Here is a 23,090-nt window from a genome sequence, read left to right as displayed (position 1 = left end):
GCAACTAATTAAGTAACTCACGTCGCTAACTAATTTACTAATATAAGTTATAATTTTAAATTGACACTTATCCACCGTTCGTTCCTTTTTCTCTTCGTTAGAGACATTGATTAATGTATTTTTTTTCTTCTTTGGTTTTCACCTTATGTTCTTTTGTTAACTCTTTGACCTACAAAGTTGATGAGATGACATCCTTGACTCTATAATATTGTTTTCTCGTAAATGAGCTTATTAGCCAGTTCAACAATATCCCGCTTATCTTTAATAGTGTTATAGTTACTTTAAAATTACTCATAAATTAGAGGTAGTAAGTTCAAAATAAACCGCACTAAGAAAGAGTCATCTATCATCATCCCCAAGGTCTTTAGCATTGTTGCAATACTAATCATCTCAAAGAATGCTATTACATTCCCCTTGACCTATGAAATTTCATGATCGTGAGTTGTGTCATTAAAGTACCAACGAGTGACTTGTTCATAGAATGAAAATGTTCTTCCACAAATGTAAAATATTCTGTTACACTTTTAGTTTGTGAAATTGTGGTCTTATTGTTGTTGTCAATGGTCATTCACAAAAACTTAATGCTCAAGTTTGATTGTTCTTGTTGCTTATAATATAAGTTCTCTTCCTCGCTACTAAAGTTAGTAGTATAAGTAAGTTTATCTTCTAATAATGTTGAATCAAGATCTAAAATACCTAAATGGAACTTAACTTGTTTACTCTATTTAAAGAAATTTAACACATTAGACAAGGCAATAGATGAGACACGCAAATAAAGCGATGCAGCTACAAGATATAACATAAATGAAAACAATACATAAATGCTCAAAACATTTATTTACTTTGTGAATTAAGATAAGCAAACAATCCAAGTATATCATGGTTCTCCTTTGGGTAGATGCCACGATATACCATCATAAAAATAAATTCTAATAACATTGATGGACAAAGAAATAATTTCCATCAAATATATGCATTATCTTTAAACATCCAAATATACATCCAACAAAAATATTGGTTTTTCCCAATATTTTACTACTTAAAGAATAAATAATTCACCTTCAAACAAATTATGAAATTTGAAGTTCTAATGAGTAGTAAATTTAATTTATCCAAAAAAAATTCATTATAAACATTTCATAAATTATATGGATCACTATTTTATACATGCATGCATGGTTTAATTTATATTTATGAAAATTTTATAATTTCATCACTTTAATGACGGATAAATTATATATTACATAGACATCAAATTAAATGTTTTTACATAACAACAACTTTTAATGTCCATTTATGTGAAATATTTAAAAGATACATAATATAATATATACCTAGTTTTTTAAACAAAAATAAATATAATACATAAAGTTAATAATTTGTATAATATAGTGATGACTTAAAAAGAATCCACCAAATCTAAAAAAATAACCACAAAAGCAAAATAAATATGTGCTAAAAGCCTAAAATCAAATCCTCCAAAAGTCATAAGACTTTTTCATTATTATCAAATTCATTGATCATAAAATCAAAAGATAGTACGCTAATTTTGAACGAACAATAGATCATGCTTTAAGTGAACTTTCATAGATCTAGTAAAAATCATAAGTTTAGTTTCAATCTTAGAAACACTTATATATTCACTCATCTAGAAAATCATATATCTTCTAATCATATCCATGATACCATATATAAAACATTCAAGATCATGCGACTATGCGAATCAAAATCTAACGTTTCATAAACAATAATTCTAGAATCTCCGGAATGATATAGTTTTTACTAGTATATAAAATTACTTAATGTGAAATTGAAGTCGGAATTTGACAAAGAAAAACACCAAGATTAATTGATTTCTCCCCCTTAACCTTGTTCCATTTTGTTGCACAGCCCCTAGTGATAGAGGTTATATTTTTTTTGTGCGTGTTACCCTAAGAAATAGAAGGAGTGTAACACCCCAAAATTTATGATGAGACATATGCACTACTCCGAGATCAAATACGGTGAATTTGTAAGAAAATTTGAAAATGAGTCTGATAAATAACTCTTATGATAGAAAAGTTTTTTTGGAGATGAAAATCAATGCAAAGAAGTTTAGAGATGATAAGGTGGCAAACAATACTAAATTAAATTTTTTTTAAAAATTGAGGAATAAAGTGCAGATTTGACCAAAATGTGAAAAGTGAGTTAGTATTGATTAATTGGCATAAAAACAAGTTGGAATATGTAATGGTATGACAAAAATCACTTTGGGATCAAATTAGAAAGATTAGAAAGTACATGGAATAATTTGTAAATTTTCCATTTTTATTGAAAAAGGGAGAAGATATATTTTTTTCTATTTGTGAATCTATATTGTGAGATAAATGTAAATTATGAGATTTGAATTTAATAAGTGCTTATTGTAGTGAAAAAATAATACAAAAACTCAATAAAAAGGTAAAATGATATTTTTTGCCATGAAAAGGCATTTTGGTCATTTCCAAAGAATTTCATAATGAAAATATTATTTGGAAATAAGTTCTGGGACTCTTGGATCATGTATGTTAAAAGTGGATCACTATCTTAAAAACTATGAACTTGGGCTATGGGATTTTGGCCCACTTGGGTAAATTTTAAATTGGAAAAAGGAAGAGAAAACCCCTCATTAGCTCTTCTTCTTGCTCCAACCAACCAACCTTCTCTTATGGAGGTTCTCTCATTCTTTTTACATTTTTCATGCTTTTTCTTAAGATTTCTCCAAAACCTAACACCCAAACCTTGAATTTTTGTCAAAATCACTTGGAAACTCATCTCCAAAACTCATTTCCACCTTCAATCTCTCTATTTTCACCAAGGGTATGGTTGAGTCTTAGAGAGAAAGTTGAAGCTACTAAGAGAAAGCTTCAATGAGGTAAGATATGGTGATTTCCATCTCTCATAACTTATTATTTAATATTGGTTGTTAAGTAAAAGCTTGGAAAGCTTAGGTCCTTGTATCTTTGTTTGTGAGAACATGAGGAATGGTGGGATTTTGGATTCTCAAGTTAGGGAGAGGATAGATCCAATTACTTGGAAGCTTGATTTTAAGTATTTATGCATCCAATAATTGGATATTCATACTTTTCTTGCGATAACATGTTTAGAGAGTTTAAGAATATGTGTAATTAAATATGAAAAAAAAATACAAGCAAATGCTTATAAGTTTCCATTATTTAAAGTGTTGTGATTAAGTAAATTAAGTGGCTTGAAAGGTTGGGGCTTTGTAAACCTTGTTATAAAGTGCTTTATAGACTAATATGGTGTTTGGAAATTTGCTTGCCATGAGATGATTAATAAGCATGGTTTGGTATTTATGAGCATGTGCGAAATGTGTATGTAATGTGGTAATATGTTAATATATCACCATGGTAAATTTTTGATTAATAGGATATTTTGTCTAATAAGAAAAATTGGTGTATGGTAGCATGTTCACGTGGTCATAAATGAAGATTTGGCTTTATGTATGCATTTGAGGTCTTAATGACCACTATTGCATTTACTAAGAGTGTGATGTTAAATAAATAAATGAACATGTTATAAAGCTTTCAAATATGAATTTTATTCAATACGTAGAAGCACTTATATTGCCTTTATGTAAAATTAGACAAATGGTTGTCTAATATACTCTGAAACTCAGAAATATGTCTCTAGTTTTAATTGAAGTATGATAACCACGATTATTATATGCCCTAATAAACTTAGTAAAAGAGTTAGGATACATTGACATGTTAATAAGGATTATATATGGAGTTCAGTTACCTTCGCCTTTGCATATATTACATGCACTCTTTGTTGCTTTTGAGCTATGCAGTCACATGCATACTCTAATGCCTTTGGACTTAGCACTTCTGTGCTTTTTGGGTGTGTTTGGAGGGATGTGGTATGGTGCTTCATGGTTAAGCACTTAGGTGTTTCTTGGTGTATTTTGGATGAAGTCTTGGGTATCCGAGTCATGTTACTAGATTTTACTAAGGGTGGAATGAATTAAAATGTATAATGGGGATTGTTTTCGAGTAAAAATGGTATGTGTGTACTAAAGTAGTATGTATTAAAAGTTATAAGCAAGATAAATTGAAAGGAAACTTGAATAAATGAATAAGTGAATAAATAATATGTTATAATACTATGTTTTTTTGACTATTTGGTTTATAATTGGATGTTATTTGGTATAACAAGATCATTTATAATCTTATGCCCTAATAAAGGAAATGAAAATGGAATGTTTGACATTTATGAACCAAATGACCATAAATGGAACTTATAAGTGAATCTACAACATAATTATGGCTAAAGGGATATATGGTCAATTAAGTACTTGAGTACTCGATAAGAGTCCAATTATGAACTCCATAATTCGACTGATTAATAACTATTAATGGTAAGTTCAATCTCATAATTTAAATAAGAGAAATGGACTTAATAGAAACACTTGATATGGCAAAGTTAGTTCAAGAATAAAAAACACTTATGGAGGATCAACATTAATAACTGGATAGGACTAGTACGATTATCATTGTGTACTTATTGAGATTATGTATTAGTGTTAGATCTGGTGCCCTGAGTGTAGTATATTCGTTTGTAAACTTGTATTTTTTTTTCGAACAGATTGAATAATAAAACCAATTCATGGATTACATTAATATACTTTGTATGATTGTCCTCATATGGTTTTTGCACGCAAAGAAAAATGGAAGCAAATATTGCTCATTGGTTGTCTAACATTTAAACTAATACTAAGAGGTATTACGTGGTTGAATCGTAATACGAAAAGGCAACTTATATTAGTGGATGAACCTAAACATACTCTTAGTTTAATCAGAAACGAGCAAACCAATTGAAAGGCTAATACGTCGCCTATCAAGTCCAATTATGGAGATGCTTTGTCTTGGGCATCGAAACCGATGATTCCCAAAAGATAAAGACATAGATGTGACTAATTGGACTGACAATACATCGGACAAGACCCAAGAAGAATAGATCATGAATCCGCTTATGGATTTACTCACTTGTGACATTCATAGTGTGGCATACCTAAATCCTGAGTGGATGATGGACTATATATGTGTGACTCGTACACTTTGATGTAAGTAAAAGCCTGAGTTCGAATAAATAAGGAACCAAAAATTGGTGCATTAGGTGTACAACTTCTACAATATGTAGTATCATTAACAACAGTAAAATTCATATCCTGAGGCATAGGTAAATTATATCCTTTCATTGGCGTTACATGGTTGATGAAAAGTAAACATGGACATGGGTCATTCATATTTGTGATGAATGACTTAATTACTATTTAATAGTAATTGACTTTTCATAAAGGAATATGTAATGGTTACCATGAGATAAAATAGGATCATATTGGGAGAATGGATATTATCCCAAATAGATTAAGGATATCCTATGAGGGCAACACACTGTGGCAAGATCATTGACAAGTACTAATCGAGTTGCTTTCGTAATGGTATGTCGTTGGGGAGAGCTCAGTCACGATACTATAGTGGAATGGCTTCGTGACTAAATGACTTTATAATTAATAGGCGAAAAGTTGGAATTTAATTATAAATCATTTGACCCTCAGTTGTATGTGTCCAATCGGTCCCTTCGCTAACTCCTTGAAACTAGAATGAATTACGTGTTGAATGAAAACGAAAATAGAAATGAAAATGAAAATGAAAATGAAAATGGAAATGGAAATGAAAATGAAAATGGAAATGGAAATGAAAACGAGAAATGAATTCATTTACAAATGAACAAAGATTTCTAAAAAATGATCGAAAGATTGAGTTTATGTTTTTGAGCCATTTTAAAGCTCGAAAATGAAAATAAACCATGCGGTCATAGTGAACAAGTTGACTGGTAAAATATTAAGTATATAGAAATTTTATCAAGAGTAAAATCGTCATAATTTTATTAAGGGTAAATTTGGGATGAGAAAATTATTTAATATAAATATTGAAGTTTATCTTGGGAAATAGAAAAACAAAATTAGTTTAGATCAAATTACAAAGTATTGGATTGAAAAGTTCGGGAAGTATTCATAATTAGACCCGATGTGAGAAAGACCCAAAATCCCCTCATGGAATATGAAGGGGCGACAACCTTAGTAGGAATACTAAGGGTGTGCCGCCCACCCTAATCCTACTCTAAGTAGGAAGTGTTTTTCTATTTGAAATAAACTTCTCTTGTTCAACAAGGGTTCTACCTTTTCTCTCTATAAATAGATGGCACCGGTAAGGCTATTTACACAACTTTCAGATATCATTATTCTGCCAAAAAATAGAGAGACTTTTATTCTCTGAGAATTAAATATATTTTCCAAAATAACGATTCTGTCGGTTTCCATTTGATAAGAGAATTTTCTTTTTCACCCAAAAAGAAATTCTTTCTAGTTTTTGTGTTTGATTCAATTTGATCAAGCCTACACTTGAGGCAATTCGTGGTATAAGAATAGTAGAGAAGATTGTTTGGTTGAAACCAGGAACGACAAGGATCCGTCTATCCGAAAACACAAATATGATTTTGGCTTAGTTTTATTGCTATAAATATTACAAACCGAGTCGATTTTCAAAAATTTTTATTTTCTGGTATGCAAGAAAGCCATTTTTAAATCAAAATTTTTTCAACAGTTAGTGGTTTAAAACGCTAGGTTAAAGACTTGCTAAGTAGCTTGGACTTTGACTTGAGAGCATCGCATCACTGTTTGACGTTTTAAAGTTGTAATTCAGTTATTTGATTGACTTTGGTACTAGAATTATGGCATGTACATTAAGATTTGAATATGTATTTGAAAATTTTAAATTTATTTGTATTTTGAATTCCTTTATGTACGGGTGAGCAAAACTCAATTTAATTTGAAAAAATCAAATTTCGAGTTAACCGAATTGAGTTATTCAAATAAACTCAAACAAGCAATTTGAGTTTCGAGTTTGAGTCGAGTTAAATTTTATAATTCGAATAATAGATCGGTGTAAATACCCCTTTGGTCTCTGTCAATTTTGAAGATGAGCAAATTGGTCCTTCTCTCAACAAAAAAATACAAACAAAAATTCAAAATAAATTTTAAAGTTTAAAATATATATAAAAATTCCAAAATAATTGTTTATTATTTTGCTTTGAAAAAGTTTTCAAATATATATGGTTTCAAATTTATGTGTTGTAACATGGAATTAGTTATACTATAACAAGATTTTAATTTGATATGTTTAATTTTTTAATTTAACTCAAACAATTTCACTCGATTCAACTTGAATATCATTTCACTCGACTCGATTCGTAAAAATTTTCAAATCGAGTTAGGACGATAAAATATGACTCGTCAACTCGATTAACTCAAAATATTTTCACTTGATTTGATCGAACACTCACCCCTACCTTTTTGTGTTATAAATCGAACTTTGATTTGTTATTTGTTTTAAATATGTTGTGATATGCATTTTGAGATTGAAAAGGGACTTAAATTTGTTTTATAATGTCTTGTAACTTATGGAAATGGCATGTATGTGTTTGGACATGTTTTAAAGTGTTTTGGACTACTTTTGAGCTTCAAGGGCTCATATTCCAGTACCCTTATTATACATATTGGGCCAGAGCAAGTTAAAAGCTAATATGTTATGGTAATTGGGCTAGGTACCAATACATAGCTCAAGGTGTCAAAACCTAGGGTTATGTATCAATACTTAGGTCCCTAGGCAACACTCTTGCTTTGTTTTGTGAGTTTTGAGCCCGTTAGAGCTCGTATTTTACCTCAGGCACTTCCAAACTCCTACAACGTGATTCTAAATGGTTTTAAGATGTTTCTAAAGTCCTCAAATGGTTTCAATCTATTTTTTATGATTTTATGAGAAATGGTTTAAGGTTTGAAATATCCAAAGATCTTTGAAGTTTTTGTTTTGTACATACTCCAGTAGCATCTCCCATTTTTACTGTATGCTAGGACGGGTGAAGGGTGTTACAAGAATGATCAATTTATGATGATTAACATTTTATCCGATACATCCATCAATTAACTACATTAATAAATATGGTTTAACTTCTATAAAGTAAATAACTTAGTCACTTTAAATTGGATCACTTGATTTTAGACTTAATTGGGTATATAATGTAGGTTAAAATCTTACATTCACCACCATCCACATACCATGGTTCCTATTTATGCTTGCTCCATCGCACTTTTCACATTCCCATGCTATAATTATAACATTCATTTCTCTTACATAATATTTGTACCAATCTCAAAACAAGCCTCTCTAACATGATTGTATTGTTTACACTAAAAACTGATGTCCAATATGGCTTCATACTCCATTCATTGGTTTTGAAATTCAATCTAATCATAGAGATTAGAGGCATTCTTAGATCATTGGTGACTGCCATACGAGTAAATTCCCCCTTATTACCGTTATCTGTTTGATAGTCTATACATACCACATTCTCAATGGTATCTCGAATCACCCTTAGCGAGCTCTTCTTATATAGCGTTCTAGGGCAACCAAGTAATAATGTCCATTCATTCACAATACGCAAATATGGTGCAACAATATTGAATGATGGTATCCATGGTTGCATTATGAGATATTGACCATGTAACATTCATTCTCCATATCCATCAGCTAAAATGGTTGAGATGGCTTCCACGACACACAAGTCCTATTAAATAATGCATTAAATCTTATTCTCTGACCAAGGAGTTTCAAATAAGCGTTTTAGCCATGCTTTTTTTCCATTAATTACATTAATCAATACATCACCATCTAATAGTCCAATATCATATTCCCCGTTCGAATCTACATTCTTATTTAATTATCCAAAGAGTTCAACAACTTATCTATGGAATCAATTGAATTACCTACTAGAAGTTCCCTCACCATGTTGCTCATTCAGGATTTTATCTCCATATCACCTTTGTCCGGAGAATCATCTTTCGTTAAAACTTTCTTAATAACCCAATTGACACTCCCAAAAATAAAACTTTGCCCTTGCACATTGCCGTCGACATCCATCATACACAAAGTCTTTTGTTCCACGGGCAACAATCCTCTAGTATGATGCTTGGGATACCTAACAAACAAGATTTAATCTTTTTGTGCTCATGTCGAGTTAATTGTGTTTAAATATATACTAATGAGATCAAAAAATCAACTCTCTCATCATTTTGGCTTTGTACTAGTAGAAGTGACAATAATTCTCCTTGATGATTATTTGATACTTGTATAATATCACAAGTGAATTTTATGATTTTAGTAAACGGTGTAATATGTTTTGTTTGTGTCAGATTGATTAACTAATATGGTAATACGTATCATAAATATAAAAAAAATAGGCTGTTAAGATGTTTGGGGTGCATTTAACCAATAAATATGTGTTACAACATTCTGTTTGATTTTATTAATATATTAATATCCCCTAAAAAAATGGCGAGAAAAACCATTAAAGGGCGGGGAAAAATTTTCCCGCCACATCATAATTTTGTTTGTGTTGTGTATTTGTATCTTTTCAATTTTACTCGACCCGATTACCCGCTTGAATATCAAAAGAAGAGCAGCAAAAGCCGAATGGGCTTCGACTCATTTAAAACATGCATGAGTCTAACTACCTCTGAGTTGCCTCGTTTATACACTGAGTCAATTCGACCATTAGTCCTAAGTTTTAATCTTAGAGCAGATGTTGGACTGAGTTGTGTAAGGTCATGACCATTTTGCTTTTGGTGGACTTGGTTTGAATTTTGTTATCGTGCACTGATATATTTTTACACTGTGAACCATGCACATAATTTTGCTTTGATAATTTACTCAATACTAATCAAAAGTCAATTTCAATAAATACAAATTAATTTTATGTTATTTTTTAAGTTATGAAGTTTAAATTTTCAATAACCTCTTAATTTTTTATTAAATACTAGACGATTAAATGAAATGTATTTTTTTGCTAATAAGAATCAATCTGGTTGAACAAGACAATTCCATTACTTTAAAATAATAATAATTTAAAATTTCATTAAAAACATTTAAAATTTATTCAAAAATAGAAAAAAAATCATATTTACAAAAAAAAAATAAAAGACATCATTACTCTTTGATTTATTATCCTTTTTTATCGATCCAAAACGATTCTGATTTTTCATTTATCTTAATCGATTAAATTGATCGGATCATTGATTTTAAGTTTAAGTAGTTCAATCGATTAATTTACTCTGATCCTGACAACAATTTATTTATTTTACTTATTATATAAAATGAAATTTTTAATGAATTATATCAAGTAGTATTTAACCAAATTTGAGCAATCAAAAGTTTATAATAACAATATAACATGAGGGAAGTATAAAAGTACAAATTTGATTCCTTTAAAATAAAATTTATTAATTTTCACTTGCTTAAAATCAATTTAAAAAAGTTAAATATTATAAATTTAAAAATACAAATAGAGAGTATTAAAAAGCACATATAACATATAACATGTACGCACAAAATATCTCCCCATATAAAATCTGGTGCAGAAGAAAATCATTAAATTTCACGGCCCAACTCGGACGAGTTCAAATCGATAACTCAAAAAAAACCGAGCCCGCCACTCCCCACTTTTCACTTTTCTCACGCGCGATAAAAGAGGCCGTTGTTCACTGCTATTAGGACTCCCTATCTCTCTATCTTTCTCTCTAATCTCTAGAATCTCAGAAGACAATTTCAATGGCGGTTATCAAAAAACCCTAACCAGGTATCTCTCCATAGTTCTTCCTCCATAATTACTTTTTATTGAAAATTACTCTGATTTTATTTCTCCGATTTTTTTATCATTTAAAAAAATGATTTATTCAATATTTGTTTAGAATTTCTTCTAAAGGACCTCTGCGAGCCATAGATCACTAAAAATCAGAAGAAAAAAAAAAGAGAGGCAACATCAGGCTCTGGAAATAAAAGGAATTTTTTGGAAACCCTAGTGGGTTGTTTGGAAACTAGGTTTATCAAATCCAGGGGTCGATTCGATCTGTTATCGGGTCGGTCGGTCAATGGAGGTTATCGTAAAACGGCCTAGAGGTAGGCCGAGGAAACGTAGGCGACCAGAAGAAGAAAATGAAAGTGCTGTTGCTGATACGAAATCTAATAATTCCAAAACTAAAAAACGGGTGTTGGAGACAAGATCCATGGCCTTTGTAGGTCGATACGTGTTGAAAGAATTTGGGGGAAGTGTATTTTTAGGGAAGATTGTTTCCTATGACACTGGATTGTATAGAGTAGACTATGAGGATGGTGATTTTGAGGATCTGGAGAGTGGGGAACTTCGAGAGTTGGTTTTGGAAGATTCATATTTCGATGATGATTTGAGTAGGAGAAAAGTTAGGTTGGATGAATTAGTGTTAAACAGGATTGTAAAGGAGAGTAAATTGGAGGAGGAAAAGAAGAAAGCGGAAGTTTTAAAAAATGAGGCTGATGGCGTGGAAAGTTTGGCTGTTAGTGAGATGATGATCGAGAATGATGGAGAGCAAGAGGATGATGCAGATTCTTCAAGTGATTCCTGTGAGCATGCACACGACAGGGGATTGTCTTTGGAGTCTGAAATTCCTCTTATTCCACCACCTCTGTTGCCTCCTGGTTCAGGAACAATTGGTGTGCCAGAGGAGTGCGTTTCGAATCTATTTTCTGTGTATGGTTTTCTTAGGTCCTTCAGCATAATATTGTTTTTGAGCCCGTTTGGATTGGATGATTTTGTGGGGTCATTAAATTGCTGTGAACCAAACCCTTTGATTGATGCTGTTCATGTTGCTTTGATGCGAGCATTGAGTTGTCATCTTGAAACAATCTCTTCAGAAGGCTCAGAGCTTGCATCAAAATGCTTGAGGTATGTTTATCCATTTTCACACATCATAGATAGTTAGGCATTAGTATATTGTTTTAATGGTTTGAAGGCTTTTTTTCTGGGATGCTCCATGAAAAATATAGTTCTCACCACAATCTACCATACTATTATCTTTTCTTGCTAAAGATGCAAGATAGTACTTAGCTCTTAAAAATTTAAAGAAAACTAACACTTGTTCCAATCCTCCGTGAGTTTATGTGTGCTTTATGGTGACTAAAAGTACCAGGTCATTTTAATGATGCAATTGATGCACCCCCCCCCCCAAAAAAAATTATGGTTGATTAGCTATGATCTCTCCTTGAAAAGAAAATTGTGTGGTTTATGAGTGACTAGAAGTGCCAGGTAATTGCATGATCCAGTTAATGCACTTTTTCCTACCAACTGAGTGACTTTGATCCCTCTTTGGAGCAGAACATATGTTTGGGTTCAAACTTCCAGGGCAGCATAATACCTTCTGCCGATAACCAAAAAAGAAAAAAAATATTGTTCTCACTTTGGTCATGAATATTCATAATAATTATAATTGTTACATTCTTTATCTGCAGGTGTCTTGATTGGAGCTTGCTCGATACACTGACTTGGCCTGCTTATCTGGTCCAATATTTTGTGATAATGGGATATGCAAGAGGACCCGAGTGGAAAGGATTTTATGAAGATGTTGCTGAGAGAGAGTACTATTCCTTATCTGTGACCAGAAAGCTGATGATTCTACAAATTCTATGTGATGATGTATTAGATTATGCAGAGGTGAGAGCTGAAATTGACATGCGAGAGGCAACGGAAGTAGGAGTAGATCTTGATACTGTTGTGACTGATTCTCTTGAAAAAGGACCTAGAAAGTTCCATCCTATACATTCTAAAACTTCAGCATGCAAGGGAAAGGAGGCAATGGAGATTAATGCAGAAAGTCATGGGGTCAAGTCATCTTCTAGGACATGTTCTTTGGGTTTGAGAGGTACTGGGGGACTGCTGCTGTTGATACTGATGTAGACGGAAATAGTGATGAGTGCCGTCTTTGTGGCATGGATGGGACATTGCTTTGCTGTGATGGGTGTCCATCTGCCTATCATACAAGATGTATAGGTGTCGTCAAAATGCATATACCTGAAGGGCCCTGGTATTGTCCTGAATGTGTTATTGATAAAATGGGACCAGCAATTGCATTAAACACCTCGCTTAGAGGAGCAGACTTGTATCACTTGCTAGTGTAAGCTTCTAAACCTGTTTTTTATTTTATGCTAGTAACAATTACTGTTTGTATGTTCAATCTCCTGATTTTTTTTCTATTATTTAAATGTCTCATCATTTGAAGAGAGTTTCACTATGTGAAGTTGTTTGTCCATTTTTCCACTGCCTTCGACTTGTTGCTTGGTGTGCTAAGTTGCCAATATGCATGACATTGATGCCTCATTTTTTTCTCCGGTTAGCTTTCCAATCTGTTCTAAATTTCTGATTACAATTTTAAAATTGATAATTGCAGGCTGAAGGCTCCCCGTGATACTGAATCATATGTCAGATATTACAATCTGAATGACATTCCCAGAGTCCTCCAGGTGCTTTCTTCATCCGTTGAACATAGAACATTATACTTTGATATATGCAAAGCAATTATACGCTATTGGAATGTCCCAGAAAATATTTTTTCTCCACTCGAAATGGGCGGCAATGTAGCAAACGTGAAGGAAGATGCAAAATTTTCTACTGGATCACCTCTGCCTTTTGGAAAGGAAAGTCATAAAGCTTTGGGTTCAGTTGATGTTGAGAATGCAAGCAGCTTCAGTGGAAGCAATGTTGGAGTTTCATGTCAGGATGCTTCTATGCTTGCAATGAACCAAACTGACCTCACTTGCTCTCTTAGCAATGGTGGGGCAATGGGAGGGAAGGATCATCCTCCAATGAATAAGAAGCCGTCTGAGCAGATTTATATTGAGTCTGCTATGTCTGCTCCTTCAGTTAGCAGCAACTGCTCTGATGTAACCACCAAGTTAGTTGACGATGATAGATCATGCCTCCATAGTCATGGTCACATATCAGAAGAAGTGGGCAATCATGTGGGTTTTGGAAGGGATGCAAGAAATTATGCAGTTGATTATCAATATATGGGAATTTCTTTTAAACCACATGCTTATGTAAATCACTATAACCATGGGCATTTTGCTGCTACTGCAGCTGCAAAGCTGGCTGTTCTTTCATCAGAGGAAAGTCAGGTTTCTGAGGTAAACAGATCAGGCAGTGCCAGGAAAGTTACATCCGCTAGTAGCACTTTGCTGCAAGTTAAAGCTTTCTCATTAGCAGCCTCACGGTTTTTCTGGCCAAATGCTGAGAAGAAGTTGTTGGATATCCCAAGGGAAAGGTGTGGCTGGTGTCATTCTTGTAAGGTCCCAGGTTTAAGCAAGAGGGGATGCATGTTGAATTCTGCCGTCTCCACTGCCACCAAAAGTGCCAATAAGATCCTTGGTGGCCTTCCTTCTTTAAAGAATGGAGAGGGTAGTCTTCCTAGCATTGTGACATATATTTTATACATGGAGGAGACTTTACGTGGTCTTGTAGCTGGCTCCTTCTTAAACCCAGATTATAGGAAACAATGGCGTAGAAAAGTAGAAGACGCTTCAACCTGTAGAGCGATAAAAGTCCTCTTGCTTGATGTGAGTTTTACATATTAACACTCTTGCTTGATGTGAGTTTTACATATTAACACTCTTGCTTGATATGAGTTTTACATATTTGTTAATATCACCTTAACCTTATCCCCCCCTTGTCAAGGTTTCCTGGCATGTTGTCAACCAGGAACCGAAGAACGTGTTATCTTTAACTAATTTTTATTTGCAATCACTGTGTGCTATAAAATTTTGGATTAATTTAGGACTTAATTGATGTGGAAGGTTTGAGTTTGGTAATTTTCCATTGTGTATTATTAATTTTATCTTATTGTTTAACTAAATCATGGTCAGATCTTACTAATTTTCATGTTGGCTTACCAGGTTATTGGGGTGATGATAGATTTTCCTATTTTATGATTAATTTATTCTTTGCTCATGCTTTTTTCATCCCTGGTCTAGTCTGTCCTCACTCTTGTTCGCTTTTCAACTACTAATAATTTAAGGTCACTTGATTATTTTGCTTTCTTTTCCCTGCTCACATTTTTTCTGAACTCATCTTTAGTTGATAAACCATTTATATAAAAAAATTTCTTGCGAAAATATATATAGTTTGGTTAAAAGGTCCATGCAAACCCATGTGAACTTGTAACATGAAATTTGATGAGAAGCCATGAGCTGTATGACTGATTGCTCTTGGTAGATGTGGTTTTTGGTTTCTGATGTAGTAGATGATATGCATCATCAGCATCTATATGTTCTCTATATTTTGGTTGATTTGGCTTTTGATTTACATTTTCAGCTTGAGGAGAACATTTCTCTTAATGCTCTTTCTTTGGACTGGGTCAAGCTAATGGATGATTGGTTAGTAGATTCTTCTGTGATTCAAAGCACTTCATTCACTGTGGGATTCCCTCTAAAGCGTGGGCCAGGTGGAAGGCGACGTAGGAAGCAGTCTGTTGCTTCTGAAGTTACAGCTGACGACTGTGATGGTAAAAGTATTGACTGGTGGCGTGGAGGGAAGTTGTCAACCCATGTGTTCCAGAAAGCAATTTTGCCTGCCTCAATGGTTAGAAAAGCTGCACAACAAGGTATCTTTGTCCTCTATGAAATAAAGAAATCTAATTTGCTTTCTTTATAATAGTAAAATTGGTGAAAATAAATAAAGTAAATAGAGTTATGATTTTGTGACTTATTAGGTGGTGTGAGAAAGATTTCTGGTATTAATTATGTTGATGATTTTGAGATTCCTAAAAGAAGCAGACAATTAATTTGGAGAGCTGCAGTAAAAAGGAGTAAGAATGCAGCGCAGCTTGCACTTCAGGTTTGTCATTAAACTACATTTGAATGAACCATTCATGTAACCCTTTTTCCAACAGTGCACTGGGTTGTGAGGAAGTTTAACAAAATTTTAATTGCACTTTGGTTCAGGTTAGATACCTAGATCTTCATGTGAGATGGAATGATCTTGTTCGTCCTGAGCATAACATCTCAGATGGAAAAGGTTCGGAGACAGAAGCATATGTTTTTAGAAATGCAATTATATGTGATAAGAAAACTGTAGAAAGCAAGATCCAATATGGAGTTGCTTTTGGAAATCAAAAGCACCTTCCTTCACGTGTCATGAAGAATGTAGTTGACATCGAGAAAATTGATGATGAAAAGGAGAAATATTGGTTTCATGTAACATACATTCCTTTATATTTGATCAAAGAATATGAAGAAAGAAAGAGTGTTTCTGCTTTTCCACCAGTTAAGAAGCCTTTAAGTGAGTTATCCGAGTTACAAAGAAGGCAGTTGAAAGCTTCCCGTAGGAATATATTTGCATATCTGATATCTAAAAGAGATAAATCAGAGAAGTGTTCTTGTGCTTCTTGTCAAATGGATGTTTTATTGAGGTAATCTTCTTACATGGTTGTCGAATACATATATTTTTATATTGAAATTCCTATTTTCTCCACCTCCTTGCTCTAATCTTATTTATCTTTTCTGTTGTGCAATCATCAGGAATGCAGTCAAATGTGGCACATGCCAAGGTATGCTAACCATTCTAGACTCTCATTCTAAATTATACTTTATTTCCCAATTTTGTCTTAGGGGTCCCTGAACTAATTTCTTCTAATGTTCTTCAGCATCTGTATATCAGACTTATGTTCTAACTTCACGTGTTCTCAATTGACCGCCTGTCTAATGTATAATCCGGTTGTTTTGCTTAGTGTTTTTGCAATTAAGTATTAAACTTATAAATTTACAAAAAGACTAGCCTTCTGTTATAGGTGATCAAGGAGAAAGGTCACGCTAGGGTAGGGCCTCTCCATTATTTATGGGTCTTCATTTGTTTGTGAATTTTTAGTAGACTCTTGGTATTTCCGTTCCATTTTCCTTTTTCAATGCTCATGAGAGTAAGTTTGTGATTCACATGTTTGTGGGGGATAATCTGCCTTGCACTTCTTGGTTTTGATTTACATTTTCCTTGCAAGGAGAATTCCTGTAATGTTGCAGTCTGGAAGTTGATCATCCTGTTTAATAATTTTGATTGGCTTTTACTCCAAAATATTTTCAAGAATTGCATGATTAATTACTCTAAATAGAAATGTTAGAAGAAAATCTGAAACTTACACTGTTGAAATTTCTTGACTTCACTAGCAATTGATTGATTTTGGTAAGTTTTGAGCCAGGGAAACTTGATCCTATGTTCTGACAAAGTGAATTTGTTCCTAGAAAAACTTAGATTCAGGGGAGAACCATCAATATCAGATCATTAGCGCCCTTGTGGAAAGCTGTTTTATTATTAATAATTTATCTTTTCATTACTTGTTCTTGTCTGGGCCTAAAGTGGTAATCGTGAATCTTGACTCTTATTTAGTCAACTGAATAGCTATACAAACTCATTTATTTCCTGTGAGATTATTATTTCTTTTAAACATGAATGAGATACAGCCATTTTAGTAATATACCAAAATTATTGAAACAAAAAATTTACCCGCCAGGAGCTTTTTCTCTGTGGGATCGTTTATTTTTGTTGGGAGCTTGGTTTGAATGTCCGTCTTATTTTGCTTTGTCAATTTGTGATCAGGTTATTGTCATCAGGACTGTACTTTAAGCTCAACAGTTATGAATGGGAAAGTTGAGTGCTTGATCATTTGTAAGGAGTGTTACAATGCCAGAGTTCTTGCTCGAAATGAAATCAATACTAAGTCTCCTACCACTCTATTGCCCTTGCAAGGACAAGACTGTCGCAGTGCACCAGCAGTCTCCAAAGGCATGCCGGTTAAAAGTTCTACTCAACCCATGAAACTGTCCTCTATCAGAAGCAAGGAGAATTCTGTCAAAATTCAGGAAAGAAGTTCTGATACAAAGCAATCTGCTTCTCATTCTCGATTAGCATCGAAGCGAAGTAAGTTGTGTAACTGGGGTGTCATATGGAGGAAAAGGAACAGTGATGAAACTGGAATCGACTTCAGGCTGGCAAACATACTCACAAGGGGTGTTTCAGATAACCACTTTTTGAAGCCTCAATGCGAGCTGTGTGGACAACCCTATAACTCTGATCTGATGTATATTCACTGTGAAACTTGCAGAAGTATGCTACTGATCTTTATTGTCATTTCCTCCTCTAGAAATTATTTTGATCTTTTAGGTCATGATGCATATCTGTAATTTTTTTCAGAGTGGTACCATGCTGATGCTGTTGAACTTGAGGAGTCAAGGATTTCTGATGTGGTTGGGTTCAAATGTTGCAAGTGTCGGAGGATAAGAGGACCTGAGTGTCCTTTCATGGCCCCTGAACTTAGAGAGCAAAAGCGCAAGAAACGGTTAGGGAAGTTGCAGAAACAAGGACAAGGAAGTATAGCATTGGACTCTGATCTTGGAACTATTTCGGACATTAAAGTGTGTAGTCCTGTCACTCCAATAATTTCTACAGAGGATGAGCTTGTATATGTTAATGATCCTGATGTTTTCTCCCTTTCCAAAGTTGAGCAAATAACGGAGAACATTCCAGAAGTGTATTTTGAGTTGAATACTGCTTCTGCCCCTGGGCCGCAGAAGTTACCAGTCAGAAGGCATATAAAGCGGGAAGGGGAGTTGGATGGTTTTGCAGGGGGTGATGTTGAACATGTTGAGTTGTCGACATATCCTGAACCTAATGATTTTGCAGTGCCCAAGGGGGATTCAGCTATTCCATTTGCAGAATGGGATGTTCCTGGGAATGGGGGTCCTGAAGGTGAGCTGATATTTGATTATGAAAATGTCAACTATGAGGATATGGAGTTTGAACCACAGACGTATTTCTCATTTACGGAGCTGCTAGCATCTGATGATGGAACTGATGGAACGGCAAAGGATGTTGATAATCAAGTGGAGGCTGATGTGACTGCACTTCATTGTCATGTGTGTCTATTGAATGATCCTGCACCTGAACTCTATTGTGATGTATGTGGGTTTTTGATGCACAGTCATTGTTCTCCTTGGGAAGAGTCGTCATCTTCAGAAAACAACTGGAGGTGTGGCCGATGCCGAGAATGGCGGTAGTTAGCCTGATGTTTTATAAGTTTGAGATCTGTCCTCTGTATTTTGTTGGTCTAAATTTTTAGAAGAGGGGAGGCAAAGCTAGGCACAGCCTACAGGTGACACCTGTATTATGGAGGTGATGGATGCATTGGGAGGAAGAATCCTTATGCCCATTGCTGTGCCATCTTTCTGAGGCGAAGGTTTTGCAATTGCGTTTTGGTTGAGACTCTCCTCTGATTTGATCAGTCTGTGATTTTTTTTTAAAAGAAAAGAAAAAAAAAGAGTTTACAATGAATGGTAGGGAAGGTTTAGATGTTTACGTAGAAGAAGAGCTTGAAAGATAAGCAAATGCTGCCTCTTTTTTGGTGCTGCTTATCAGATTGGCATTATTTTTGTATAAATTAAAAAAAAACCAAAGTAATTCCCTAATTTTAAACATGTTAACTACAAATTAAACAGAGCTTAATAGTTCTTTCTTTCTTTTTGTTTCATCTATTATTACTATTTCTTCAATGTTTGTACGGTAATGGAATTTAAAAATAAATAAAATTCAGCAGTATCAAAGTGTTACAACAAAATTTAATAATAACATCTCATTCTTTTACTTCAAATTACTGTCGTTTCTATTTTTATTACTTCACTATCAACTAATTAATTTTTATTTCAAAAATATTATTTTAGTAAAAATAATCAACTTTTAATGATATTAACAATCGGACCTAAATTTTAAAAATTTAAAAAGTAAAGTAAAAACTTGGAAAAGTTTAGAAAGTTTTAAAACATATATTAACAAAATAAAAAAAAATTATCCCTTGGACCCTCGTAGTTCCAAAAGCTTAGTTTGTACTTAGGCTGTACAAGCCCAAATATGCCTGGGCCCAAATAAATATACAAAACCCAACAACCCGTATGGCCCAATAAAAATTAACCCTAGCCCAAGCCCATATCAGCCTAAAACCAAAAAAAGAAGCCCTAGCTTTTCTGCTCCAGCTGCCGCTCTCAACAGCAGCCACGCCCACAACAGCCTCCGCACATCGCGCCCGTCGCCCCCGTACGTCGCGCACGTTACTCCGCGCGTGTCGAATATACAGATCTTGTCTTCCCATACTGGTGGCGAAGTAGATCGAAAAAAGCAGATCTTGTCTTCATGTACTGGCGTGAAGTAGATCAAAGATACCAGATCTTGTCTTCCCATACGTGGCGAAGTAGATCGAAAAAAGCAGATCTTGTCTTCATGTACTGGTGTGAAGTAGATCAAAGATACCAGATCTTGTCTTCCCATACTGGTGGCGAAGTAGATCGTAGAAAACAGATCTTGTCTTCATGTACTGGCGTGAAGTAGATTAAAGATACTAGATCTTGTCTTCCCATACTGGTGGCGAAGTAGATCAAAGAAAATAGATCTTGTCTTCATGTACTGGCGTGAAGTAGATCAAAGATACCAGATCCTGTCTTCCTATATTGGTAGCGAAGTGGATCGAATATATAGATCTTGTCTTCCCATACTGGTGGCGAAGTAGATCGAAGAGAGCAGATCCTGTCTTTATGTACTGGCGTGAAGTAGATCAGGCATACCAGATCTTGCCTTCCCATACTGGTAGAGAAGCAAATCAAAGAAAGTAGATATTGTCTTCATGTATTGGCATGAAGTAGATCGAAGTAAGCAGATCTTGTCTTCCCATACTGGTGGTGAAGTAGATCGAAGATACAAGTCTTATCTCCCTGAAGTTGCAGTGGAGTAGACAGAAGTAACCAATCCAATCTTCTTGAAGTTACAATGGAGTGGATTAAGACCACAGATCTCGTCTCTCTGAAGTTACAGTAGAGCAGATCGCATCAGACTTATCTTTAAGTCGTAGCAGAACAAGTTGAAGTTATAAGTCTTATCTCCCTGAAGTTGCAGTGGAGCAGACTAAAGTTAGCAAATTTTGTTCTTTTGAGAAGCTACAAGGTACAAATCCTATCTCCCTGACGTTGCAGTGGAGTGGATCGAAGCACTGGTTCCTATAACTCTGAAGATGCAGTAGGAAGGAATGATGCTACCTGAATAAATGAAGCATTGAAGAAGTCGAGGCTTAGTAAGACCAGGCACAATTGGGCTTTTAGTCTTTGCTCTGTTCCCGTTACACGACAACGAGCAAAGAGGGGCAACTGTACAAGCCCAAATATGCCCGGGCCCAAATAAATATACAAAACCCAACAACCCGTATGGCCCAATAAAAATTAACCCTAGCCCAAGCCCATATCAGCCTAAAACCAAAAAAAGAAGCCCTAGCTTCTCTGCTCCAGCCGCCGCTCTCAACAGCAGCCACGCCCGCAACAGCCTCCGCACATCGCGCCCGTCGCCCCCGTACGTCGCGCACGTTACTCCACGCGTGTCGCGCATATTTTTCTCCACAACCATACCTGCAACAAACACGAGCAGCACGCAAATAGGATAACCGATTAAGAGACGGGATTTTTTAGGGATTCGTTTGATTTTAGTTTGTATTTCTCGGCTATAAAAGGAGCCGATTAATTTATGAAAGGGGGGGATGTTGTGTTGAAAAGAATACTGAAAAACAAAGAATCAAAGAGAGAAAACAAATTTTGAAGGTGAAAATTTGCTTCGTTTTTTTCCTTTTTTTTTTTACTTTTTTTTACTCTTTTATTTTCCTACTTGTTTCTTAAAATAAACAATAAACGAAAAGAAAAGAGAGAGTATACTTACCTGCGAGGAAGGAACCCTGCTTGTTACCCTAATCGGAGTCAGAGAGGGGCCTCAAATCCGCTGTGGAGGTTGCGGTGGCTTTGGGGGGGGGTTGGGTTAAAGAAAAAACCCTAGCAGAGAAAACCCCCTCCCCTTTTTTGTTTTTTAAAACAGAAAAATGAAATAGATTTTTTTTAAAAAGTAAAATTTTTGTTTTAATAGTATAAACAAAACGGTGCCGTTTCGCCTATACTATCCGCCTTTTTATTTTTAATGGGATATTTTCGCAATTAGTCCTTTCGATTCTGTGTGTTTTTAAATTGTTTTTTTATTTCTTTTAAATTTCGCAACATATTTTGTTACTGTTTCAATTTAATCCAAGTTGCTGCGCAGCGCTTTGGAGGGTGGGATTAATTTCCCTCTTAGTCCCCCATTGTTGTTCGTGCGTTCAAATTGGTTCCTTTTTATTTATTGCGAATCCGCCCCCTTTTTTCGTTCTAGTTCAGTTCAGTCCATTTTAGTTATTTTTTATTACTACATTTATACCATTATTTATTATTATATCATTTACTATCATTATAATTATTATATTTTCTATACATGAACGTGCGCATATTTTTCTTTCCATATAAAACATACGTGCATATTTTTAATATATGTATATATATTTTAAACCTTTACAAATATATGCATATATTCATACATACGTTTTTATTATTTTTAAATCTTTCATATACTTTATATTATATATATATACTTTTTTTTCAATTTTGTAAATACATATACATATACATATACATATACATACTTTTATATTTTTATTTTATTTTCACGATTTTCAAATATATATACATGCATTTTTATTAGTTTTGATTGATATGCTCCATTCCATCTTTTTTTATATGTATCTTTGTATATGTGCATTAAATATATGTGTACACATATTTGTAAATTTACTTGTTTATATTGTACTTGTATATATATATTTGTAAATATTTATTCGTATATGCTATAAATTAAAGTATTTGTATCATATTGTACATTACCTTTTTAACGTTCCCTTTTTGAAAATATGTTTTGGTTTTAACCATACATCAAAGTTATTTTCTCACTCCAAAGGTTTTTTTTTTGAATAAAAGCAATGTTCGAAGCTTGAGATTTTCGAAGGAAATTGAGCCCTAACATATTGGGTTCAGATTTTCTTTGTTAATCTTAAATAACCAAGGATATTCTTTATTCAAAATGCATGAGCATAAAAATCATTTTTGGGAACTTAACTTGTCATGCCCTAACGTATTGGGTGTGGCATGTTACTTTCTCGAAATGAATATTTTCGCATGAAATAAAAGTGATATTCAAAGTTCGGGGATTATGAGGAATTGTACCCTGACGTATTGGGACTCGATTTCTTTACATGA

At 34.0% G+C, this 23,090-nt stretch overlaps 1 protein-coding gene across 1 annotated transcript; it reads left to right on the top strand.

Moving 5' to 3' along the window:
* The first annotated feature begins 10,507 nt into the window (after window positions 1–10,507).
* Window positions 10,508–16,373, top strand: LOC121220855 (DDT domain-containing protein PTM-like). Its single transcript, XM_041100520.1, is given in 8 exon segments — window positions 10,508–10,734; window positions 10,847–11,856; window positions 12,420–12,832; window positions 12,835–13,081; window positions 13,355–14,519; window positions 15,274–15,562; window positions 15,671–15,795; window positions 15,903–16,373. Coding segments are annotated over 7 exon segments (3,540 nt in total). The 5' UTR covers window positions 10,508–10,734; window positions 10,847–11,026.
* The last annotated feature ends 6,717 nt before the right edge of the window (window positions 16,374–23,090 follow it).

Source organism: Gossypium hirsutum, chromosome D09 (assembly GCF_007990345.1).
Source record: "Gossypium hirsutum isolate 1008001.06 chromosome D09, Gossypium_hirsutum_v2.1, whole genome shotgun sequence".
Taxonomy (NCBI): domain Eukaryota; kingdom Viridiplantae; phylum Streptophyta; class Magnoliopsida; order Malvales; family Malvaceae; genus Gossypium; species Gossypium hirsutum.
Note: the sequence above shows the minus strand (reverse complement) of the source record. Positions and strands in the feature narration are given on the sequence as shown.